Raw genomic sequence first — 24,224 nt, 5'->3', positions numbered from 1 at the left:
AAAAACAGAAGAGCCAAAGATGACCCCAAGGTTTTTGGAAGATCATGTTTTAAAGGGATTTGACTATGGAGAAGTGGGGGATGGCTCAATAACTAGATGGGCCAAGGGGTCCAAAGTAGCTTTTTCAAAAGTGTTTTTATTCAATTAAAACACAGAAACAACAGAACACAGTTATATGTATATAACTCCAGCATCCAGATCAAGGAAAAGAATGTTTCCATGAACCCATAGACCCTCTGGGTTCCTTTCCAGTAACTACCTACTCCCAAAGGTAACCACTATCCTAGTTCTGACACTATTAGCTTAGCTTGTGTTTAAACTTTACATACACAGAATCAGACCGTATGTACTCTTTTTATGTAACCAATTTCTTTTTATTTATTATTATAATTTTTTAAATTTATTTTTTAGTTTACTCCAAGTTAGTTAGCATATAATGCAGTAATGATTTCAGGAGTAGATTCCAGCAATCCATCTCTGATATATAACACCCAGTGCTCATCCCAACATGTCTTCCTTAATGCCCCTTATCCATTTAGCTCCTCCCCCACCCTCAACCCCTCCAGCAACCCTCAGTTTGTACTCTGTATTTAACAGTCTCTTCTGTTTTGTCCCCCTCCCTGTTTTTATATTATTTTTGCTTCCCTTCCCTTATGTTCATCTGTTTTGTCTCTTAAATTCCTCATATGAGCGAAGTCATATGATATTTGTCTTTCTCTGGCTGACTACACTTAGCATAATACCCTCCAGTTCCATCCACGTAGTTGCAAATGGCAAGATTTCATTCTTTTTGAATGCCGAGTAATATCCATCTTCTTTATCCATTCATCCGTCAACGGACTCTTTTATGCATGACCTTTTCCCCCCAAACATTATGTTTGTGGGATTTATCTATATAGCTGCATGTAATTATAGTTTGTCCACTCATGTTACTGTTTAGTACTCCATTGTATGAATATACCAGAATTTTTATTTCTCCCTTCTATTGTTTATAGTCATTTAGATAGTTTCCTTTTGGAGGCAATTATGTGTATTACTTATATGACCATTTCTGTACATGTTTTTGGAAAACACGTGTATGCATGTCTGTAGTATATTCTCCTGGGGATAGGACCCAAGGCCTTTATTGGGTCTTTACTGGGTAGGTACACCTACTGGGTAGGTGTACTGTACTCCAGTACAGTAATAAAATTATGGCTAATTTCTTCTTTGGTCTAGAACTTAGATGGGGAAGAGCATTGTGGTAAGTTATAATCTTTGAAGCCAGATATTTCAGAATAAAGTCATTAAATGAGACAGAATATTGAGCCACATTCAATTGACAGACATGCATTTCATTCAATTGACAGAAACGGAGCTGTATATTTTTGAAGTACTTTTAATTTAAAAGTTCTTGCAATCCCTACTATATAACATTTAAGCAATATGAGTGTGAAAATAATACGGAAGTGGAGACTGCATAGCCATGTGACTTGGCCACTTTGCACCAGCACAAGCGTGCACATTTTCTCTTCTTATTTAGGGGTGGGTGAACCACTTTCTGTTCAGTTTACCCACCTGGGATTTGAGAGACTCTTTCCTTTTCTTTTCTTTCTTTTCTTTTCTTTTCTTTTCTTTTCTTTTCTTTTCTTTTCTTTTCTTTTTTTTTTTGAGAGAGAGAGAGGGAGCATGAGCAGGGAAGGGAAACAAAGAGGGAGAGAGAGAATCCCAAGCAGGCTCTGCACTGTCAGTGCAGAGCCCGATGCGGGGCTCGAACTCACTAACCATGAGATCATGACCGGAGCAGAAATCAGGAGTTGGACACTTGAACGACTGAGCCACCCAAGCACCCCAAGAGATTACTTTCAAGAGCAATAAAGTGACTCTGACTGAGCAAGTGCAAAACAAAAACCGTTTTTCTAAAGGTTTCTTTCAGCGTCTAAAGTAGCTGAAATTTCAGGAAAGTCTAACCACACTTTGCCAGGAGTCCTGGCTTTCTCCTTTTTCTTCTGAGGCGTTACTCCTATGCATGACCTTGAAGGATTTTAGACATGTTGGATATGACCTTGTGATTGAGGCATGGAAAATGTACTCTGGAAAAGATAAAGTTTATTAGTGGGTTTTAAACTCTGATTTTGGAAGCTTTTTTTGATCCATATTTGAAATGCATTTCCCCCAAATGTATGGTAGTAGCTTTTCCAACTTTACCAAAATATAAAATGCATCAGTATTAGTTCGAACAAATGCTATGCTGTGATCTGCTAATCATATTACCATTTACCAATAAGATCGTAATTGAGTCATAATGTATTCCTTCCCTTGAAATAATTTCTTTTTTTTTTGTCTTGGAAGGCAGGAGGTTTATTTTACACCGGTGGGCCCAGAGGAGATCATTCTCCAGAGATCTAAGCCCTGTAAGTAATTTCTGTAGAAAAAAATGGGTTTTAGAGAAAAGACCAGCATTTTCAAATTGTAAAGTCATGACCTAAGGGGAAGTAAGGAAGAACACAGGACACCATCAGCAGAACAGAGATGCCCTAGTAAGATACGACTGCATTCGCAAGGGAACGGAGTCATGGAGACTCTAGGGAGGCAGGTGGCTGTGTTCATGACAAGAAGAAGGAGATACAGGCTTTTCATTCTCAGCCCGTCAGCCTACATCATTTGTTCTCCTTGTGATTTTATCTGAGCCTTGGTTCTTTTATAAGGGGTTGGAGCAGGTGATTTCTTTCTTATTTTTGAGTTTATTTATTTTGAAAAAAGAGTACACATGGGGGAGGGGTAGAGAGAGGGGCAGGGGGAGAGAGAGAGAATCCCAAGCAGGCCCTGCACCACCAGGGCAGAGCCCAATGCGGGGCTCGAACTCACAAACTACGAGATCATGACCTGAGCCGAAGCTGAACGCTTAACCGACTGAGCCACCCAGGCGCCCTTGGGGCAGGTGATTTCTAAAACCATTTTAGCCATTCTAATAAGCAGGTCTTCTGGTTTGCGGGCCAGAAGGCACTAATAATCTCAGATACCAGTGTCATCGTGAAGGAGCCCATTCATAGAACTCTCTCCTCACTCTGAAGGTTGACTGCTACGTGAACCTCATTGCCTCCTCTTTCTGCCACTGTTTAGACCCGGAACATCACAGCTCCAATGTTGGGACCCAGCAGGTGTCATGTGACATGTCAGAGTACTCACCCCTGGGTTCTTGGAGTACAGCTGTTTCCACCAAAGGATGGAAGCGTAGGTAGCCATTAAGAGTTCCAGCACAGTGAAAATGAGCATCACCACCAGCACCCCCTGTGAATCAAGACAGGAACAGTTGGTGCCATCAGCTAGCCCTGTGCCTGACTGAGAGGAGACTGGGGGTGAAGGCTCTAGCCGTGGAGAGAATAAGGCACAGAAGCAGAGAAATAAGCGGCAACGGTTTCCTCTCAGAACCGTGGGATCCCACCTTCTGAGATAAGAGTAACCCTTCCTTTTATCACTAGTTGTTTTCACTGGTGTGATATTTCTAGTGTGGATCTGCTTTTACTTATCCAGAAATGGTCTCAGTTCATCCTTTCCATCTGAAATCTCATGTTTGGTTTTTTTTTAATTCTGAAATTCACCCCACTTATTTCTCTTTGCACACGTCCTCTCTCCCTGGCAGGCTTACTGGGGCTCACATTAGATGTGTGCTGGTTCTTTTCAGTTCGCTGCCTCCTACCTGTCTGTTAACCCGTCACGCATATCTTTCAGATTTTTACTGCGATGTGTTGTGCTCCATGTGATTTCATCAGACCTCAATTTCACTTCACTGTTTATTTCTTTGGATATGTTGAATCTCCTTTTTAACTGATAACACTAAATGGTTCATTTCAAAGATTATAATTTGCATTTCTAATCCTACTGCTTAGTTCTTTTTCAAATCTACTTTTTTTTTCTTGCTGTCATGTTATCTCATGTTGGTTTTAATTCCTTTTCTTCATGTCTCTATTGTTGAAAATATGTTTTCATTATGGTCTTCCAAATTGGTATATAACCTCCAATTCTTGAGCAACTAAACTTTCATATTTGCTGCTGTAACCCGTTTTTTTCTTAGGTTTTTCAAAATATTTTTCCTCTCAGATGATGTCAGTATATGGGTGCGTGGGGGAGGATTTTTTTTTAACGTTTATTTATTTTTGAGACAGAGAGAGACAGCATGAACAGGGGAGGAGCAGAGAGAGAGGGAGACACAGAATCTGAAACAGGCTCCAGGCTCTGAGCTGTCAGCACAGAGCCCGACGCGGGGCTCGAACTCATGGACCGTGAGATCATGACCTGAGCCGAAGTTGGATGCTTAACCGACCAAGTTGTTTTTTTTTTAATTTTTTTTTAACGTTTATTTATTTTTGAGACCGAGAGAGACAGAGCATGAACAGGGGAGGAGCAGAGAGAGATGGGGGAGGATTTTTTGATATGTAGGACAGACCGATTAGTTGGGTTTATGGATGACTCCCTAGATGGAAACTTTAGGTTTGATTCTGATAGAACCTCAGGAGATCTAGACCCAGGAACAGTTTTTAAGTGAATCCCTGTATTTGAGGTTCGTTTGTTTTATATGGAATTTGGATTTGGATACTGTCCATCCCTGCACATGGCTTGGTGAGATGATTTCATCCTAGAAACCTTTATGGTGGAGTTTCTTTAAGCTCCTTGGGATGTTGGGCAGAGTTTTCCTTGTCTTATTTTCATAAATAAGGTACATATTCAGTCTCTGCTTCTAACATTTTTGCAGGACACTCAGTGTGGGCTTGAAGAGCTTCAGATTTGTCATGGACATTGAAATGCCACTATCCCAGCTTGTAACACCTATATTCCCATCCAGGCCTCCCTGGCTTTCTGGTCTCAGCTCTTAACTTGATTGCCCGGCTGCAGGATCCTTCTTAGCTCCTGGAACCAACGATGCCTTTCTTCCTTGATCTTTTTCTGCCTCCCACCCTCTCTTCCTTCCTTCTTCCAACCTCAGATATACATCTTGAATCTTTTGATGTGTTACTTTGCTCAGGTTATCTTTGTGTTAATACAGAGCGGACATTTGGAGTCAAGTCCTACTGCAACTTCTCCAATTCTGCAGGAAGTTCTCTGGTTGTCTCAGAGTAGGAGTCAGTTTGATGTATTGAGTTTAGTTTCCATTGAGTTAAACCCTCATGCCCCAGCAGGGAGGATGTCTCCCTCACCCTCCTGGCTTTGCTCTGCACCAGGCTGATGCCATATCCTGGGCTTCCTCGCACTGATTTCTAACCAGATGCATTTCTGTGCCCTTCCACTTCCTCAAGCTCCTGTATCAGGGGGGTTGCTTTTGGCAACCTCTGGGTCACACAGGCAGACTCACAGAAGTCTGTGAGTCTGGAAACTTGCACACATGTTCTGGGATTCCTGAGACACGTCCAAGGGAATAAGAGAGATTTCATCTATCTCCCTGGCTCCTGCTAGAGGAGTCACAAAGGAAGAAAATTTTCTCCCTAAAAGGCCAAAGTTTATGGTTTTAAAACTATGAGCCTGTATATAGAGAATTGAAGAAGCCAATATTTTTATCGTCAACCACTGGTGACCATCCAGTGTTGGGGGGGGAAAGTGGCAAGAAAATGTTGCAGAGATGATGGCATTTCTGCTAGGATTTGAATCCATTGGAGGCTCATCTCCCAGCCCCTTCTCACTCTGCCAGCCCAGCTGGGCCAAAGTATAATTATGTGTTTGGGCTTAAAAAGTCCAAATTCTGTAGCTAACTTAATGTGGATAAAATTCAAATAAAGAGGCTATTTCTGCCTGCGTCGAGGGGGGAGAAAATGCCTTTTCAACAAAGGAGGCACTCCGAGAGCTAAACCTATTGAGAATGGAATGTTTTCTATGCAAGAAAGACTGCTGACCTTATCTTCTTTATCCACTTTTCTATCCGTGCACTCTCAGGTTGCTTCCGTATCTTGGCTATTGTAAATAATGCTGCGGTAAATACATGGGTGCATATATCTTTTCAAACTAGAATTTTTGTTTTCTTTGAGTCAATTACCAGTAATGGAATTGCTGGATCGTATGGTATTTTTATTTTTAATTTTATGAGGGACTTCCATACTGTTTACTACAGCGGCTGCACCATTATACATTCCCACCCAACAGTGCACGAGTTTTCCCGTTTCTCCACACCCTCTCCGACACTTGTTATTTCTTATTTTCTTGATACTAGTCATTCTGACAGGTGTGAAGTAATACTTCACTGTGGTTTGGGTTTGCATGTCCCTGCTGCTTAGTGAGGTTGACCATCATTTCATGTGTCTGTTGGCCGTCTGTATGTCATATGTGGGATAATGTCTATTCAAGTCTTCTGCCCATTTTTTAATTGGATTATTTGTTTTATTAGTGTTGGGATGTATAAGTTTTTATATATTTTGGACATTAACCCCTCGTAGGATTTATCATTTACAAATATAAGTTGTCTTTCTGTTTATGTTTTCCTTTGCTGTGCAGAAGCTTTTTATTTTGGTGTAGCCCCAATAGTTTATTTTTGCTTAGTTCTCATGCCAGGGGAGACATGTCTAGAACCCACAAGTCTTCTTTATTTCCTTTTTTGACTTGGCACAATGCATCGCCTATATTTTGCAGTCTGCCGACAGGACTCAACCACAGTTTGGGGTTTTTTTTTTTGGTCTGCTTCCAGCCATTCAGATCAACAAGGCACAGACTGCTGAAAAAGCAGAGATTATGCAAAGGAGAGAAACTAAGAATTTCATGGGCAAGATATTCAGTCTGAAACTACTTACCGTCAGACTGACACTAGCCAGGAGACAGTCCTTGAATTCATAAGTTGAATAATAGTACCCCGAATAAGGCAGTGAGGATAGGTATTCCCTTTCTGAGTCACACAGTCGAGAGGCCGTCTCCAGGGGTACCAGGCTGTCAGCAAGGAGGAAGAGGCCTGCTCCAGCAGCTAGAGAACTCGCTGCATTTGCGGTCAGGGTGCTCATGGCCTGAGAAAGAAAATTTGCATTGGGATGTCACAACAGGAGCAGCATGTGATGCTATTAACCCTCCATCCATTGTACTACACTTGCTTCCCTGAGTCTGTTTCCCTGGTAATCTGTGCACTCGTAGGGGGCACAGACTATGTTTTATTCACCTCTGTATCCCTCTTCACTACCTGGTTTATCACCTGATACAATAAGTAAATGTTTGTCGAGTGAGAGAATGCACACGTAACTCCTCCTCCGGTATAGGAGTTCTGGATCCTTGGCTCTCTGCAGCACTGAAGACAGAGATGGCTTGCCGACTTCCCCAACAGCCTTAGAGTCGTTCTATTGCTTTCAGCCCTTCTAGAATAGGACCTTTGGTCCCTCCTACACCAGTCTATGGCTTTTATTTCCATGAAAGAGAGAACTGGAGAAGCTAGAATACCTACCTATAGGTGGATCAGGCCCAAGAACCACGTTCACCACATTCTGATTTGGGTCACATTCTATATTTTGGGGCAAAGGGTTCTCGCAGAATATGATGCCTCTGCAAAGACACTGAGGTGCCGGACTCTGTGCCAGGTTCCCAGCATGTGCTCATTTCTCTTTGAACGTCATTCAAGGATGCTGTGCGTCTGGGGGAATGACTGCTCTGCCCTTCCTTCTCCCTTGGCCTGGGAGCCGTGTGGCTTCAAGTGCTGAGTTCCCAAAGGAAGTGCCGATGGAATGGGCGGCGCCTTTGCCCAGAGCCGCCACGTGCTCACTGGAGCCCACGTACTGTCTTGTGTCCTGCGTGCGGAGCCCACATCATGCTGGGTCATCCCAAGTATGGTTTTCCCTTTCAGGGTATTCAGGACGCTTGGGAAGCCACCCGTGAGAGCCACAGCCACATGTTCCTCTTCCCCATTTTATAAATGAGAAAACTGAAGCCCAGAAAAGGAAGGAACTTTTTCAAGCACACAGATCTGAGTGACAGATCTGAGATGAGAGTTTCCTGGTGCTGGGTCCAGAACTCTGACTCCATCCAGTGGGGTGAACTCTGTCCTCTGGTTCTGGGGTTTAGATTCTAGCTTCAAGTATAAGAAACATATACCAGCCTCAGAACACCATCTTCTGTGCCCTCAACCGTAGTTAACTAGATCTTGGATCTTCCTGAGTCAGGATGTGGCCCTTCCCTAAGTCATCTTTGTGAGTGCGTGGCAAGGCAGAGGGAAAGGTTGCTAGAGTATCAAAGACCCCACCCACACACTCCTGACTTTTGTCAGGAAAGTGGCTACAGTCTGTTAATTCCTTGTTTCTGAGGGGGTGGGGGAGCTAGCCACAGGATCTAAGCCCACACACCTCTGCCTCTGACCTTGCCGTTTAGGGAAATTGGCTCATTCTGAGACAGGTTTTTCCGGAAAAGGAAGTCTAGGTTCTAGAAGGTCATCTACCCTGTTCAGGGTAACAAGCTAACAAACTGCAAAGACTCCGTGGTTTATTTAAAATTGTCTACCATTCAAGCAACTGAAGTAAACCTTGAAATATGACCCAGGAGCACATTACATAGGGGAAGAGTACTGGTCTAGGAAACAGGGAATTTGGCGTTTACACCCAGTTCTGTCACCGGACCAGCAGTGAGAACTCTCTCCCCTGCTCAGAGCCCTATTTCCCTAAGCTGTCAAATGGACACTTTGAACTAGAGTTATTGCCTCTGAAGTTCTTTTTATTCCGGCGAGCTGAGATTCGACGGCTCTCATACTTACAAAGGGCATAGTTGCCTTTTTCCCAGAAATGATCGAGAGGGATCCAGTAATGGCAAACTGCTCAGAGAAGAGAGAAATGATCAGTTCAGTTGTCTTGTGGAAATGTGTGCACCATGTTACTATCCATCAATCAATAAGTAATGTAAAACTCTTAGAGAGATAACACCGTAGGAATGGTGTCGGTCCATATTAAGAGAGAGGCCTTATTTCTACTCTCAGGATGCTTAACATTGACTTTAGAGAAAGGGCAGATGCACAGAGGATTGGGATTTATGTTAGCGAAAATCACTGTGAGCTGAGGTGGCCTGGAGCGGAGGTATACGCAGAAAAAGAACAGTGCTAAGTTACGAGGTGGGAAGAGAGGAGGTTGAGGAAGACCAATGACTTGAAGGGATATGAAGGTGGGAGCAGCCGACAGAAGCACGTAGGAAAGGGGCTCCGATGACAGAAGGTACAGAAACACGTGAGCTTCAAGCACTGGTGTAGGGGGCCTGAGTTAGACTGGGAGTTGAAGAAAGGGGGAGGTACAGGGTCAGGTGTGAAGAGTCTCTCATCCTGAAGCCCCAGAAGTCAGTATTTTAAGTTTATTTATTTACTTTGGGGGGGGGGAGAGCAGGGAGGGGCTGAGAGAGAGAGAGAGAGAGAGAGAGAGAGAGAGAACCCCAAGAAGGCTCCCCACTCAGCACAGAGCCCAATGAGAGGCTCGATCCCATGAACCATGAGATCGTGACCTGAGCTAAAATCAAGAGTTGGACATTTAACCGACTGAGCCACACAGGTGCCCCCAGAAGTCAGTATTTGAGCCCAGTAGTGTAAGGATCTGGCTGGTGGAGGGAGAATGTTCTAAGCTGGAACATTGGTTAGGCTTGTGCCTTAGGGATTAGTAGTAGTCACAGACAAAGAGGGTCCAGCATGAGCTGTTCCTGCCTTTCATAAGGGAATGTGGGAGCTCAACCACTGATTAGAGAAGTAAGGATAAGTTGTGCTCTGGGGTCAGGAGCAGGGCCTGCATCACTGCATAGTTTGCGTTCACATAAAGGCTGTATCCATACAGAGGTGATGCCCTGTTAGAATTCATCTGCCCAGAATGCATGATTTTTCCTCCTTTGTGTAGGATACTACATGGAAAAGAAGTGACCCTTTGTGGGAGGCATGACTAGACCCTGGCTAGTCTCCAAAGAAAAGGACCCCTTTCCATGAGCCATTAGATGGAAAGTAGCAAAAAAAAAAAAAGTTTTCCAAATTCTCAGGGTTACTTCTGAACACATAGCAAGAGTGTCCTTGCTTCCCATGAATCTTACCATCACCAGTTTGATTCTCTGCAGACCTGTGGCATTTACCCATGGTGCTCATTTTATTTTAAAATTGATATTTTCACTCTTTACCTGACAGGTGGATTATTCTTACACTGGAGGGAATGCAATGGCCTCATCAAAGACCCAAAGAAGAATGTGAAAAATCTTCTACTTTTCCAGAGGTCGGCTGTGAGGCCAGGTAAGAAGTGTTGTGCTGGTATGCCCACTGTATTACCCTCTTGCCTCCTGCCCTGGCCAGCTACTCCCTGGGATGGTGACACAGGAGGAGGGATTAGACTCCTCTGCTGCTCTTCCCGAATGGGAGAAACGTGACATGGGATGATGACAGAGAGAAAGCTAGAGGCCTTGGCCACCTGCTCCTTTCTCCCCACCTCTTGGGACTGAGTCACTCCATGATCTAGTACCCACTTAGCGTTTAAAGAGCATATCCTTTCTTGGAGACCCCATTCTACTCACACATGTAGCTGCTACAAATGGGTACCCAGACATCAAAATGGTGGAAGTTGTTGGCTTGAAGTGAGAAGAGTAAGGAGCAGAAACCAAAATCGCCCCCAAACTTGAAATCAGCAGGCAGCACATAATCTGTATAATCTACAAGAGAGAAGAGGGAAAATGCTAGGAACATACTTTGAACAGATGAAAGTGATTATTTGAATGTACATTGTGTTTATAAGGAATATAAAATATGCTATAATGTGTCATATTAAAAGGGGGGGGGGGAGTATTACAAGGAGCCAGTAAGCATTCTCTAAGAGAAACTCATGTATACCTAACTTCTTCCTTTCTGATAGGATTAGTAAACTAGCAAATCAGGAAGTGATAATATATACATTTTAATTTTATTTTGAAAAATATAGTTGACATTTTTTGTTGTTGTTGTTCTAGGAAAAGTAGGTGGAGAAAATTGTTCTGGACAATAGTCCAGTTGGATGGATGTAGAAAGCAAACTTACCAAGGGAGAGTTAATAAAGGGCTCAATTTCAATTGAAATAAAATAAAGCCATAATTCATCTTATCTTCTTCATCATTGAATTTTGATAGTAATTACTGTTTTTATGACACCAGTGGTAATAGTCTACATTTGTTGAACACTTTCTACACTCTGGTTATTTATCTCATCTTGTTTATGGATGAGAAAAATGAGGCACTGGGAGTTTAAATAGCTTGTACAAACCCACACAAATGGCCAAGTGGAGGAACTAGGACTTTGCCCTATTACTTTGATCTAGAATCCACACTCTTACCCACTGTTTAATGCATATGCAATTGAAAGATGATACAAAAACATAGGAGAAATAATGTAGTCAAGAGAATTCAACCATTCATACAATTAATATTTATTGAATATCTGTCCTGTGCCAGCACCAGGGAAATGAAGCAGATGAAAGTCACTGCCACTGGCCATGTATTATGTCCTTTACAGAGATGTTCCTTGGAAAGTGGAATTAGTTAGGAGCAAAGTAGTAGGAGGCCCGAGGAGTACTGGGGACAGAGTGCAAACCCTGTAGGGTTTTGTAGGCTATTTTATCAACTTTGCCTTTCGTTCTGAGTAAAAAGGGAAGTGAAGTGGATAATTTTGAGAAAGTGATTTCTATTTTTAAAAGATCATTCTAATGCTTGCCCCATCGAGAATAGATTATAAGGAAACAGAGCAGGGACATCAATAAGGAGGGCATTGTAGTAATTCACAGGTGGGATGATGTTGACTTGAAAACGACATTCATAGTAGAGGTAGTAAGAAGTAGTTGGATTCTAGTTGCACGATGAAGATTAAGCCTCTAGGATTTGCTGACAGTTTGCACGTGGATTATAAAAGAAAGGAATGAAGGTTGCTTCCAAGGGTTTTGGCTTGAGCATCTGAAATGATGGTGTTGACATTTATCTGAGATGGGGAATGTTGTATGAGGGGTGGGTTGGGGGACAAAAATGAGGATTTCCGTCTGGGACAGGTTACGGGAGAGGTGTAGATATCTCAGTGGAAACGTACATAGGCTGTTGGTTATAGGAGTCTTAACTTTAGAGGAGAGAGCCATGTAAGGGAAATAATCTTTTTCTTCCCAAGTCATCAGTGAAGATCATATTTAAAACTATATTACTGTGTGAATTTACCACTGTAGCAGATGTAGCAACAAAATGGGGACTGAGCAATGGAGCACTCCAAATTTAGAGTCAGATAAATAAATAGAAACAATCAAGGCGTATAAAAGAAGCAGCCAAGAGGGAAGGAGGAAGACCAGAAGAATGTGATGTCCAAGAAGCCATATGATTAAAATGTTTCAAGTAGGAGAGGGTAGTCGCTGCATCAAACACTTCTATTAGTTCAAGAACATTAACAGTGGAGACTTGGAAATTGGGTTACTAATGTGGAGCAAGGGGGACAAATCTCATTGGATGTGTTTCAAGAGAGAATATCATTCAAGAGGAGCTGGAAACATTAGACTTCCCACCCCATAGAGGAGTGTTGCTGAGAAGGCAAGTTGCTGGTGGGGCATTAGCTAGAGGGCCTGCGAAGTTATAAGTGTCTGTTTCTGCTGTTTTGTTCTCAAGATAGGAGAAATTGCAGGAAGATTCTGTGCTCATGGAACTGATCGTAAAACATTTGCAGAGAGCATGGGGAGGATTACTGGAACGAGTAATGAGGGATGGGATTCACTGCACAAGGGAGGCTCATCGTTAATTAGAAGATGGGCATTTGTTTAGTAATGGGGAAGGGAGAGAGAGTATATGGCACCGATGGGAGTAATTGCAGATGTGTGGTGGCTTATGGACCTTCTCTCCAGATTGCCTCAGTTTTCTTAGTATGTTAGGAAGCCAGGTAATCAATGGAGAAGGATTGAAACCTATTGAAATAGTTTTCTGGGGTAGCAGGAAAGTGAATGGATGAAAGAAATACCGTGTTCTTTTTAAGCAGCCTTTACAGTCCCTTTGAGGTTATGGTCATAAATCCAAAGTGGAGTCCGTGTGTGTGTTTGCCAAGGTTAGTTGCATGGGTTCAGGGGCAGAATAGGCAAAGGGGCAGAGTTAGAATTAAACCAATGTGGCAGTTTTTCCTTAAGGAGGACAAAGCTGTTGATCGTGGTTAGGTGAGGAAGGCTCCATGAAATAGGGATATTATCAGTAACTCCCAGAGAGGTTAGAGAAAGTTAGCATCGACATAGAGTTGGAGGGAGTGATCTGGAAAGATCAGAAGTGATGGACTATGGGATGCTTGAAATGTAGATAATGTTGGGTTTATTGCCGTTGGTATTGGTAAGGTCCAGGGTACGACTCAGGAAATGTTTGTCTATGGAAGGATGGGCAACATACCTGGGGAGAAGAGGTCAAGGAGCAGACAGGACATGATATTGGAGGGATCATATACATGAGTATTGAAATAGCCAAGACTTACGATACGAACTCTACCCTGGGAGTGATAGTGATTGAGGAGTCAGTATCTTGAAGATAAAAGGCACGTTATCCAGGAGAGCAAAAATAGTGGCAATGACCTGGAATCCTTCTATAGAGCAAGAGAATTGTGAGAATGGGGCTCTCTTGTTTTGTTTTGTTTTCTTTTCTTTTAACTGTATAGTTCATCTATTACCCTAAGCGTGTAAAATAGTGACTGGCACAATGAAGGTGCTCAAAAAATGACAGCTGAATATATAAATGAATAAATGTATGTCCAGTATTTCTTACTGATTACCGAAGCACACAGTGAAATGTGTTTGTGATTCTAGGCCATAGGTAAGCTAGATTGTAGGGAGCAGGACAGGTCTACACAGAACCAGTTGTCTGGAAGAAGTAAATTAAGGAGTGAGTATTGGTAAATGATAGAATGACAGACGTTAACTGGTTTTATTTTCAAGCAACATAGTCATAAACTGATTTTTCTAAGGATGATCACTTTTCAAAATTGCCGCTACGTCATTTAATGTTATTTTCTAAAACACTGATTGTTTTTAGGTTTTTACATGAAACTCATTCTTCTAAAATTTTAATTCTCCTATCAATTCTTGATTAGTCCTAATATTAGGATTACCTAAAAGAACTTTTGAAGTTTGTGACTATTAACAATTACTTGAAATAATTATTTGTTTCCAGTGCTCAAAATATAGGTCACATTTTTAAAAATATCTCTTTTGGGAGGAAGACTGAAGTAGGACTTTTCAGATACTACATAAAAAGGGTAACTATGTTGTTTTATTTTTCTTTTTTAAGTGGGAGTGAATTACTTAGTTGGATGACATGAGATTATTTTTTTTAAGTTTATTTATTTATTTTGAGGGAGAGAGAGAGAGAGAGAGAGCATAAGATGGGAAAGGGCAGAGAGGAGGAGAGACAGAATCCCAAGCAGGCTCCATGCCATCAGTGCAGAGCCCGATGCGGGGCTTGAACTCACATACTGTGAGATCATGACCTGAGCTGAGATTAAAAGTCAGCCGCTTAACCAGCTACACAACCCGGGTGCCCCTGGATGACATGAGATTCTAAAATAGGAGCTTTTAGAGACTGAGAGGAGAGGACTGATCTGGAAGTGCCCCGAGAAGCAAAGAGACTGCCTTCACTTCTATGCCCAGAAGAGAGGGTCAGAGTGGAAACAGTGCCCTTGGGAGCTAGGTTCCTGTTTGCACGATTGATGAGGAGGCCTTTGGGAAACAAATCCAGGAATGAATCGGATTATGCTGTTAACGGACCCTGAATTCTAGAGGATACAACCAGGCAGGTTTCCAAAGTCAGAAATGAATAGGAGTTGGGTCTTAAAAGGGGATAGTCAGAACCAGGTGGACATTAAAGTCCTGAGTATGAAGGATGATGACTGGGGACATTCGGATGTCTTACGGTGAGGCAGACAGGGAGAAAATGTATGGTGAGATTAGTCCAGATCGTCTCATCTCAAAATGGTTAAGAAATGAGCTCAAAATAGACAGATCTAATTTAATCACACTGAGTAAAATCATGTGCTTAAATCCAACATCTACTACAATAAAGACAAATTACAGGAGACTTTCTTATGTAGATTTCAAGTGGAGACCTAGTGGTTTTAGTTTATAGAAAGGCCTGAGGAGGACACAGTCTTCCCATAAAGCGCCATTTCATGTCCCAGTTGGCCTGGAGTCAGAGAAAAAAATGAGAGACTCTCCCAGATCCACTGTAGATATGTAGTGTGGGTATGTTTGCAGTATTTTCCACAGTGTCTCCCTTCCAGTGACGTGGACTTACTCCAAGGACTGTAGTTTCTTTTTGCAGAGTGTTTGGTGGGTTGTCCTCTTTTTGGTAGCTGTGTCTAGGTTTCTCTCTTTTGGGGATGATGATGCCATTTGGAGTAAAGCTGTCAAAGGCTCCCTTGGTCTTGGGCTTTGATAGCATGATCCTGACGATGCTGGAAGAGGCAGTGAACTCAATTAGGGCCTGAGGTTCGACTTAAAGATATGAAACCATCTAAGATTTTTCTCCATTGTCCAAGAGGTGACCTGTCCTTTAGGAACAAAAGTTAATGTGGGGAGCAGTCTGGAAAGCTAGCGTGCTTGGCACAGTCCATCCATTGTGGACAGAAAGCGTGTCACTGGGAGAAAACTGTGAACACAATTGAGAGGTGAACCATTCATATAGAACTTTCCTTGCGGCCTTGAGTGGATCCACCTCGCTGTCCTTCCAATGGCCCCTGCTTCCAACATCCCTCTCATTCCTGTGTACCTCTGCTTCCCCTGTGCCGCACTCCCACACCACACGCCCCAGGATTGTACCTTTATGCTGCACCTTTGCTGCTCAGTCTTCCTTCAGAGTCTCGTTTTCTTTCCATTAAGATGTTGATTCGCTGGGGGGCCTGGGTGGCTCAGTCAGTTAAGCATCTGACTCTTGACATCAACTCAGGTCATGATCTCAGGGCTCATGAGATCTAACCCTGTGTCAGGCTCCGCATTGAGCATGAAGCCTGCTTGGGATTCTCTCTCTCTGTCTCTCTCTGCCCTTCCTCACTCACACTGCCTCTCTCTCTCTCTCTTTCTTTCAAAATAAATAAATAAACATTTTAAAAAAGATGCTGATTAACCCTATTCCACATCTCTTTCTTGTATATGTCCTGTCCCACAGAGAATGACTCCCTTGCCCATATTAGCTTAATAATTGTTAATATGAACATTTATTTAATGCTTGCTGAATTCCAGGAACTAGGCCATTGTAACTCTGGTCTTTAAAGCAACTTAGGTGTTATTAACCTCACTGTATACATTGGAAACTCGGGACTAATAAGTTCAAGTTCAAATACACAAAGTGCCTAGCCTGGCACATTGAAAGTGTTTAACACGTGGTAGCAAATATAATAATAATCACTATTTTTAAGTTTATTTATGTATTTTGAGAGAGAGAGAGAGAGAGAGCTCATGCACACATGTGAGCTAGGGAGGGGCAAAGAGAGAGAATCCCAAGCAGGCTCTGTGCTGTCAGCATGGAGCCCCACGTGGGGCTCGATCTCACGAACAATGAGATCATGACATGAGCCAAAATCAAGAGGTCAGACGCTTAACTGACTGAGCCACCCAGGTGCCCCAAATATAATTATTATTATTCCGTGTTTGCACAAATGTCTGAACCAAGTCAGTATAGCTCAGAAGCTTGTGATATTTTTCTAAATATCACATTACTTCTCCTCATCTTCCATTCTTCTTTCCTAACATTGGCAATTTCAACATAGACTCAAGGAGCATAGCATCTGCTGCCCACCAGCTCAGCAGTGTTTCTGGTCTCTGTGATGTGGGTAGCAGAGTCCAGCCCCTGGGATGCTCCTTAGGTCTGTTCTTAGCACAACATCCTCCCTCTTGAAAGTCATAGTTTGGATAAAGGCTTGTGATAATCTGGTGGTACCACAGATCTCTGCTCCCTGATCCTTCTCCTCAATGTCCGGGCTCTTTTGGATGGGATGCATAACATACAAAAATTAGAACTGGCACCCACAATCTCATTACTAGTGAGGGTGATGGGAAAGGGCACTGGGCTGGAAGTCCAATGCCTCAGCATCTAGTTGCATGTCTGAGCATAGGTCTTGGAGTCCAGTCCCATGCTCATATTCTAGACCTACCAATTATTACTAAACTCACGATAAGCAAGTTGTTTTTAGCCACTTCATAGGTTCACAGTGTGGGAGAGATGAGATGATGCATGTAATGGGTTCAGTATAGAGCAGGGCACATGATATACTTTCAATATGTATTAGTTATAGCTAAAGCTCATTGGGATTCCAGCTCAGATATTTATTAGTTGGCCACAGGCAGGTTATTTCCCCTCATTTATCCTCAGTTTCATTACTTACAAAATAGGGATAATAAGGCTATCATGAAGGATGCTTGTGAGGATTTGGATGAGGTGATTTAGGTGAGTGCCTTTTGTTGTGTCCCTGTGATCTTTATCAGGTGCTCCATTGTGCTCAATAAAAGGTTGGTGACCTCCACTCCATTTCTGCTCCTAGATCTGTGCCCTGGTCATTTCTCATGCTCTCTGGGCATCAAGTACCTAATTTGAAAAGTTATTAAAAACAAAGTTCTCCCTGTCTAAGGAGATAATTTTCACTTTGGGGGATTTTGGAGTCTGGACAGAAGTATGGTTGAGGTAAGATGAATGAAGAGGGAAGTAGTGTTGACACTGAATCCTTTGCAGCAGATCTGGGGCAAAGAGGCCATGGATGAGCATTCCAGCACATCTTTAAGATGAGGCTTAGCAATCCCTATCAAAATGACTCCAGCATTCTTCACAGAGCTAGAACAATCCTAAAATTTGTATGGAACTAGAAAAGACCCCAGTAGCCAAAGCAATCTTGAAAAAGAAAACCCAAGCAGGAGGCATCACAATCCTGGACTTCAAGCTATATTACAAGGCTGTGATCATCAAGACAGTATGATACTGGCACAAAAACAGACACTCAGATCCATGGAACAGAATAGAGAACCCAGAAATGGACCCACAAATGTATGGCCACCTAATCTTTGACAAAGCAGGAAAGAATGTCCAGTGGAATAAAGACAGTCTTTTCAGTAAATGGTGTTGGGAAAACTGGACAGCAACATGCAGAAAAATGAACCTGGACCACTTTCTTACACCAGACACAAAAATAAACTCAAAATGGATGAAAGACCTAAATAAGACAGGAAGCCATCAAAATCCTAGAGGAGAAAGCAGGCAAAAACCTCATTGACCTCGGCGGCAGCAACTTCTTACTCAACATGTCTCTGGAGGCAAGGGAAACAGAAGTAGATATGAACTACTGGGACCTCATCAAAATAAAAAGCTCCTGCACAGCAAAGGAAACAATCAGCAAAACTAAAAGGCAACTGATGGAATGGGAGAAGATATTTGCAAATGACATATCAGATAAAGGGTTAGTATCCAAAATCTATAAAGAACTTATCAAACCCAACACCCTGAAAACAAATAATCCAGTGAAGAAATGGGCAGAAGACATGAATAGACACTTCTCCAGAGAAGACATCCAGATGGCCAACCGACACATGAAAAATGGTCAACTTCACTCATCATCAGGGAAAAACAAATCAAAACCACCATGAGATACCATCTCACCCATGTCAGAATGGCTAACATTAACAACTCAGGCAACAACAGATGTTGGCAAGGATGTAGAGAGAGAGGATCTCCTTTGAACTGCCGGTGGGAATGCAAACTGGTGCAGTCACTCTGGAAAACAATATGGAGGTTCCTCAAAAAATTAAAAAATGGAACCACCCTATGAGTCAGCAATTGCACTACTAGGTATTTATCAAAAGGATACAGGTATTATGTTTCGAAGGGGCACATGCACCCCAATGTCTATAGCAGCGCTATCAACAATAGCTAAAGTATGGAAAAAGCCCAAATGTCCATCGACGGATGAATGGATAAAGAAGATGTGGTATACACACACACACACACACACACACACACACACACACACGCACACACACGCACACACACAATGGAGTATTACCCAGCAGTCAAAAAGAATGAAATCTTGCCATTTGCAACTACGTGGATGGAACTGGAGGGTATTATGCTAAGCAAAGTTAGTCAGTCAGAGAAAGACAAAAATCATATGACTTCACTCATATGAGGACTTTAAGATGCAGAACACATGAACACAAGGGAAGGGAAGCAAAAATAATATACAAACAGGGAGGGAGACAAAACATAAGAGACTCAAATACAGAGAACAAACTGAGGGTTGCTGGAGGGGTTGTGGGAGGGGGGATAGGCTAAATGGGTAAGGGGCACTAAGGAATCTACTCCTGAAATCATTGTTGCACTATATGCTAACTAGGGTGTAAATTTAAAAACTAATTAATTAACTTAAATTTTTTTTTTAAATTCAAGAAGATGAGGCTTAGATTTTCCTCTATGTCAGAAACAGGACAAGGATATCCACTCTCCCCACTGTTATTTAACATAGTACTGGAAGTCCCTGCCACAGCAATAAGACAACAAAAAGAAATAGAAGGAATCCAAATCGGCAAGGGAGAAATAAGACTTTCACTATTTGCAGATGACATGATACTTTACATAAAAAATCCAAAAGACTCCACCAAAAGATTGCTATAACTGACACATGAATTTAGTAAAGTTGCAGGATACAAAATCAACATACCGAAATCTGTTGCATTTCTGTACACCAATAATAGAAGCAGCAGAAAGAGAAATCAAGGCATCAACCCCATTTACAATTGCACCAAAAACAATAAGATACCTAGGAATAAACCTAATAACCAAAGGGGTGAAAGACCTGTACTCTGAAAACTATAAAAAACTGCTGAAAGAAATTGAACATGACACAAAGAAATGGAAACACATTCCATTATCATGGATTGGAAGAACAAATATGGTTCGTATTATGAAAATGTCTACATTACCCAGAGCAGTTTACACATTTAATGCAATCCCTATCAAAATACCAAACAGTTTTCACAGAGCTAGAACAAATAACCTTAAAGTTTATATGGAACCACAAAAGGCCCCAAATAGCCAAAGCAATCTTGAAAAAGAAAAGCAAAGCTGGAAGCATCACAATTCCAGACTTCAAGTTATACTACACAGCTGTAGAGATCAAGACAGTATGGTATTGGGACAAAAATAGACATATAGATCAATAGAACAGAATAGAAAACCCAGAAGTGGACCCACAACTATACGATCAATTAATCTTCCACATTGCAGGAAAGAATATCCAGTGGAAAAAAAAGTCCCTTCAACAAATGGTGTTGGGAAAACTGGACAGCAACATGCAAAAGAATGAAACTGGACCACCTTTCACCTTTCACCACACACAAAAATAAATTCAAAATGGGTTAAAGACCTAAATGTGAGAAAGAAAACCATTGAAATCCTAGAGGAGTAACCTGTTTGACATTAGCCATAGCAGTTTCTTACTAGATATGTCTCCTGAGACAAGGGAAAAAAGCAAAAATAAACTATTGGGACTTCATCAAAATAAAAAACTCTGTACAGTGAAGCTCCCATCCCTACAGAATGGGAGAATATAATTGCAAATGATAAACTGATAAAGGGTTAGTATCCAAAAGATATAAAGAACTTATAAAACTCAATACCCAAAAAACAAAGAATCCAGTTAAAAAATGGGCAGAGAACATGAGTAGATATTTTTCCAAAGAAGACATACAGATGGCCAACAGACACATGAAAAGATGTTCAACATCACTGATCATCAGGGAAATTCAAATCAAAACGACAATGAGAAAAAGAGAGGGTACTATCAAATACCTATCCTATATTAGGCACCATATTTGCCTTTGGAGATCTTGAAAAGCTGCATAAAAGATTTCAGAACGTAAGAGATTTCAAATCTGAAAAGAGATTTCAGATATATACTATCTGGTAGAAAAAAAATGTAAATATGGAATAAAATACTTTTGGAACTATAAAAAAAAAAAAACTACAACGAGATATCACCTCATACCAGTCAGAATGGCTAAAATTAACAGCAGAGGAAACAACAGGTGTTGGCAAGGATGTTGTGGAAATGCAAACTGGTGGAGCCACTGTGGAAGACCATATGGAGGTTCCTCAAAAAGTCAAAAATAGAGGGGCGCCTGGGTGGCTCAGTCGGTTAAGTGTCTGACTTCAGCTCAGGTCGTGATCTCATGGTTTGTGGTTCGAGCTCCACGTTGGGCTCTGTGCTGACAGCTCAGAGCCAGGAGCCTGTTTCTGATTCTGTGTGTCTCTCTCTCTCTACCCTTCTCCTGCTCATGCTCTGTCTCTCTCTGCCTCTCAAAAATAAATAAATTGTTTTTCAAAAAGTTAAAAATAGAGCTGTCCTACTACCCAGCAATTGCACTACTAGATACTTACCGAAAGGATACAGAAATACTTATTCAAATGGATACATGCACCCAGATGTGTATAGCAGCATTATCAATAATAGCCAAATTATGGAAAGAGCCCAAATGTCCATGACTGATGAATGCATAAAGAAGATATGGTGTATATACACACACAATGGAATATTACTAAGCCATCAAAAAGAATGAAATCTTGCCATTTGCAGTGTCATCGATAGAGCTAGAGTATTATGCTAAGCGAACTAAGTCAGAGAAAGACAAATACCATGTGATTTCACTCATGTGGAATTTAAGGAACAAAACAAGTGAACACAGGGAGGAAAAAAGAGAGGAAAACCAAGAAACAGACTCTTGACCATAGAGAACAAACCGATGGTTACCAGAGGAGACGTGGGTGGGGTGGATTACATAGGTGGTGGGGATTAAGGAGGGCATTTGTAGTGAGCAGCGGGTGTTATATGTAAGTGTTCAATTGCTAAATTCTACACCTGAAACTAATATTATATTGTATGTTAACTAACTGGAATCTAAATTTTAAAAAAAAAGAAAGAAAATGAGGCTCAGAGAGGGTAAATAGTTTGCATAGCATTGTATATCTAGCATATGATGGAGGCAAGCCTTGAACCCGGGCAGTGTAATGCCATTGCTCTTCTGTGGGTGGGTGTGCTGTGCCCATCTAGCCACACATGATGCTCAGCCCCTCTGTCTTCCCTCCCTTGTAGCCAAGGTCCATTGACTGCCACTCTCCATATTCATCGACAGGAGATCTTCTGACCTTGGAGATTTGTTCCCGTATTCTGGAAACTTGACTTCTGCTGCACTCCTGTGGTTTGCTAACCCAAATGTGCAAGGCAAAGACTGGAAGGGTGGTTCCCAGGTTCTGGGGGAGGAGGAAATGGGGAGTTGCTGTACCATGTGTAGAGAATTTCCACTGTGCAAGATAAGTTCTAAAGATCTGCTGTTAAGCACTGGGCCTTCAGGTAGACATACTGGACTGTGCATTTAAAAATCTGTTAACCAGTAGATCTCACGTTAAGTGTTCCTACCAGAATAAAAAACTAAAAGAATAAAATTGGGAAGAAGGAAGGAAAGAAAAAAGATTGCCTCCCAACTTCAGGATTTAAAAACAAAATCTCTGTAGTTCTGGATTCTTTCCTATAGGATTCCTTCCTATATTTTTCAGTCCTCATACCCAGGGACTACAGGATCTACTGGGTTCTAGTCCTGAACATCTAGCCAGGACCCGGATGCCTGGTTGGTACCCTTACCAGATTCTTGATAACATGTCTATTTATTTTCTTTTATTATTTTTAATTGTTTTGTTTAAAAGAGTGTATCACATAGCAATTACAGTCAAAATAGGGAATACATTTTGAAGAAGAAAAGGAAGTTCCTTAAATCTCAGCTCCCACCCAATAACTAGCGTTTCATACATATCCTTTCTACCCTCATTTTCTCCCTTTCTCTCTGTATGTTTACACACATTCATTGTTCTACGTAAACAGAGTGGTTCTATACAGGCCATTTAGAAATCTTTCTGTACTCAACATTAGTCTGTGGACATCTCTGACAGTCATGTATGCAGATAATAAAACTCCTAAACTCAAAAGCTACGTGGTAAATTCTGCTACCTGATACAGTGTGGATGAACCTTGAAGACAATATGCCAAGTGAAGTAATAAGCCAGTCACAGAAGGACAGATGTTGTCTGATTGCACTCCTGGAAGGCACTCAGAGTACCCAAGTCCCTCAAGACAGAAAGTAGAGTGATGGACACCAGTGGCTAGGAGGAGAGGGAAATGTGGAGTTAGTGCTCCATGGTCATGATCATGGGCTTTCCGTTCCGGAAGATGAAAAAGTTCTGGAGTTCAGTCATGGGGATGGTTGCACGAGAATGTGAATGTACCACACCACCGAACTCTACACTTATAAATGGTTAAAATGCTAAATCTCGTGTTACATATATTTCATCACGACGAGAAAAAAGCCACTGTATTCAAATTAATAGACGTTTCAAGATTCATTTAACCAGTCGTGTTATTTAGGTTATTTCTCTCTCTCTCTCTCTCCCTCTCTCTCTCTCTCTCTCTCTCTCTCTCTCTTCTTTTTATTATCATTATGAACAGTGCTACAGTGAACATCTTTGCACTTCTGTGGTGCCTCGCCTGTTCAGTCATCTCCTTAGAGTAACGTTTAGAAGTGGATTTACTGAGTTTAAGGCTATGATACTTGTATTGCTGCTTTTTAGAGGGAATGCTGTAGAACCAGGATTCTGTATGGTTTCACAAGAAGTCCCCAGACTAATGCCATCATCTTCAGACTCCACACTCTGAGAGGGATACTTTGTCCCTCTACATTCAAGTGGAGGAAAACTTGGGGTGGCCCACCACATTTCCAGATGGTTCTAAAACCCCCATTTTGGAGATAAATCATAGCTTAGAGGACTGCTCTGCATACAGCGATTTTCTCTATGACAGAAATAGATTGAACAACAGCATCCTAATGCAGGATCCAGGCTAATTGCACAGTATTTTCCGAGAGCATATTCTGTGTAAGACTGAGCAACATACCAAGAAATGCGGAGAATTGTAGAGAATTGTCACCTCAAGTCTTGGAGGAAACCTAAGGATTGTTTCACCCAATTCTCTTGTTTGGAAAGTGAGTAAACTACAAACTGGAGCAGGGAATTGACTCACCAGTTCATGCAGGTGCTCAGAAGAGAGAGTAAGAATCTGATTCCTGGCTGGCTATTCCAAGGACAGTCATCTCCCCCCAAAGTTCAGGATGCAAATGAACATGCCCACCTGTTCCTGGAGCCCAGTCCTCTGAGTGGTGGCTGGCGGGCCAGCTTTCTGCTTGGGAGCTCTCAGCCAGAACCTCCTACTGGCTGTTCCTGCCAGAACACTGTTGGTC

General features: G+C 41.9%; 2 protein-coding genes across 4 annotated transcripts in view; one reads left to right on the top strand and one right to left on the bottom strand.

The window, feature by feature from the left end:
• Positions 1 to 1,775: 1,775 nt before the first annotated feature.
• Positions 1,776 to 24,224, bottom strand: MS4A7 (membrane spanning 4-domains A7). Of its 3 annotated transcripts, XM_042904431.1 has the most exons (7): positions 24,008 to 24,109; positions 15,199 to 15,358; positions 10,456 to 10,590; positions 8,684 to 8,740; positions 6,753 to 6,959; positions 3,169 to 3,270; positions 1,776 to 2,072 (listed from the first exon to the last, which is right to left on the bottom strand). In XM_042904431.1, the coding sequence occupies exons 1-7, from the start codon at positions 24,013 to 24,015 to the stop codon at positions 2,025 to 2,027; spliced, it is 717 nt and encodes a 238-aa protein (XP_042760365.1). In that variant the 5' UTR covers positions 24,016 to 24,109; the 3' UTR covers positions 1,776 to 2,024. The 3 variants fall into 3 exon arrangements, with proteins under 3 accessions (XP_042760365.1, XP_042760364.1, XP_042760363.1); XM_042904430.1 differs by lacking the exons at positions 1,776 to 2,072; positions 24,008 to 24,109 and adding an exon at positions 24,116 to 24,224 and having other exon boundaries at positions 2,948 to 3,270; XM_042904429.1 differs by lacking the exon at positions 1,776 to 2,072 and having other exon boundaries at positions 2,948 to 3,270.
• Positions 2,354 to 24,224, top strand: part of LOC122199400 (membrane-spanning 4-domains subfamily A member 4A-like) — a 74,303-nt gene continuing 52,432 nt past the window's right edge. Inside the window, exons 1-2 of the mRNA XM_042904432.1 lie at positions 2,354 to 2,393; positions 10,076 to 10,177. Of these exons, the coding sequence (XP_042760366.1) occupies positions 10,101 to 10,177 (77 nt within the window). The 5' untranslated portion in view covers positions 2,354 to 2,393; positions 10,076 to 10,100. The remainder of the gene's footprint in view (positions 2,394 to 10,075; positions 10,178 to 24,224) is intronic.

Source organism: Panthera leo, chromosome D1 (assembly GCF_018350215.1).
Source record: "Panthera leo isolate Ple1 chromosome D1, P.leo_Ple1_pat1.1, whole genome shotgun sequence".
NCBI classification, from domain to species: Eukaryota; Metazoa; Chordata; class Mammalia; order Carnivora; family Felidae; genus Panthera; species Panthera leo.
Note: the sequence above shows the minus strand (reverse complement) of the source record. Positions and strands in the feature narration are given on the sequence as shown.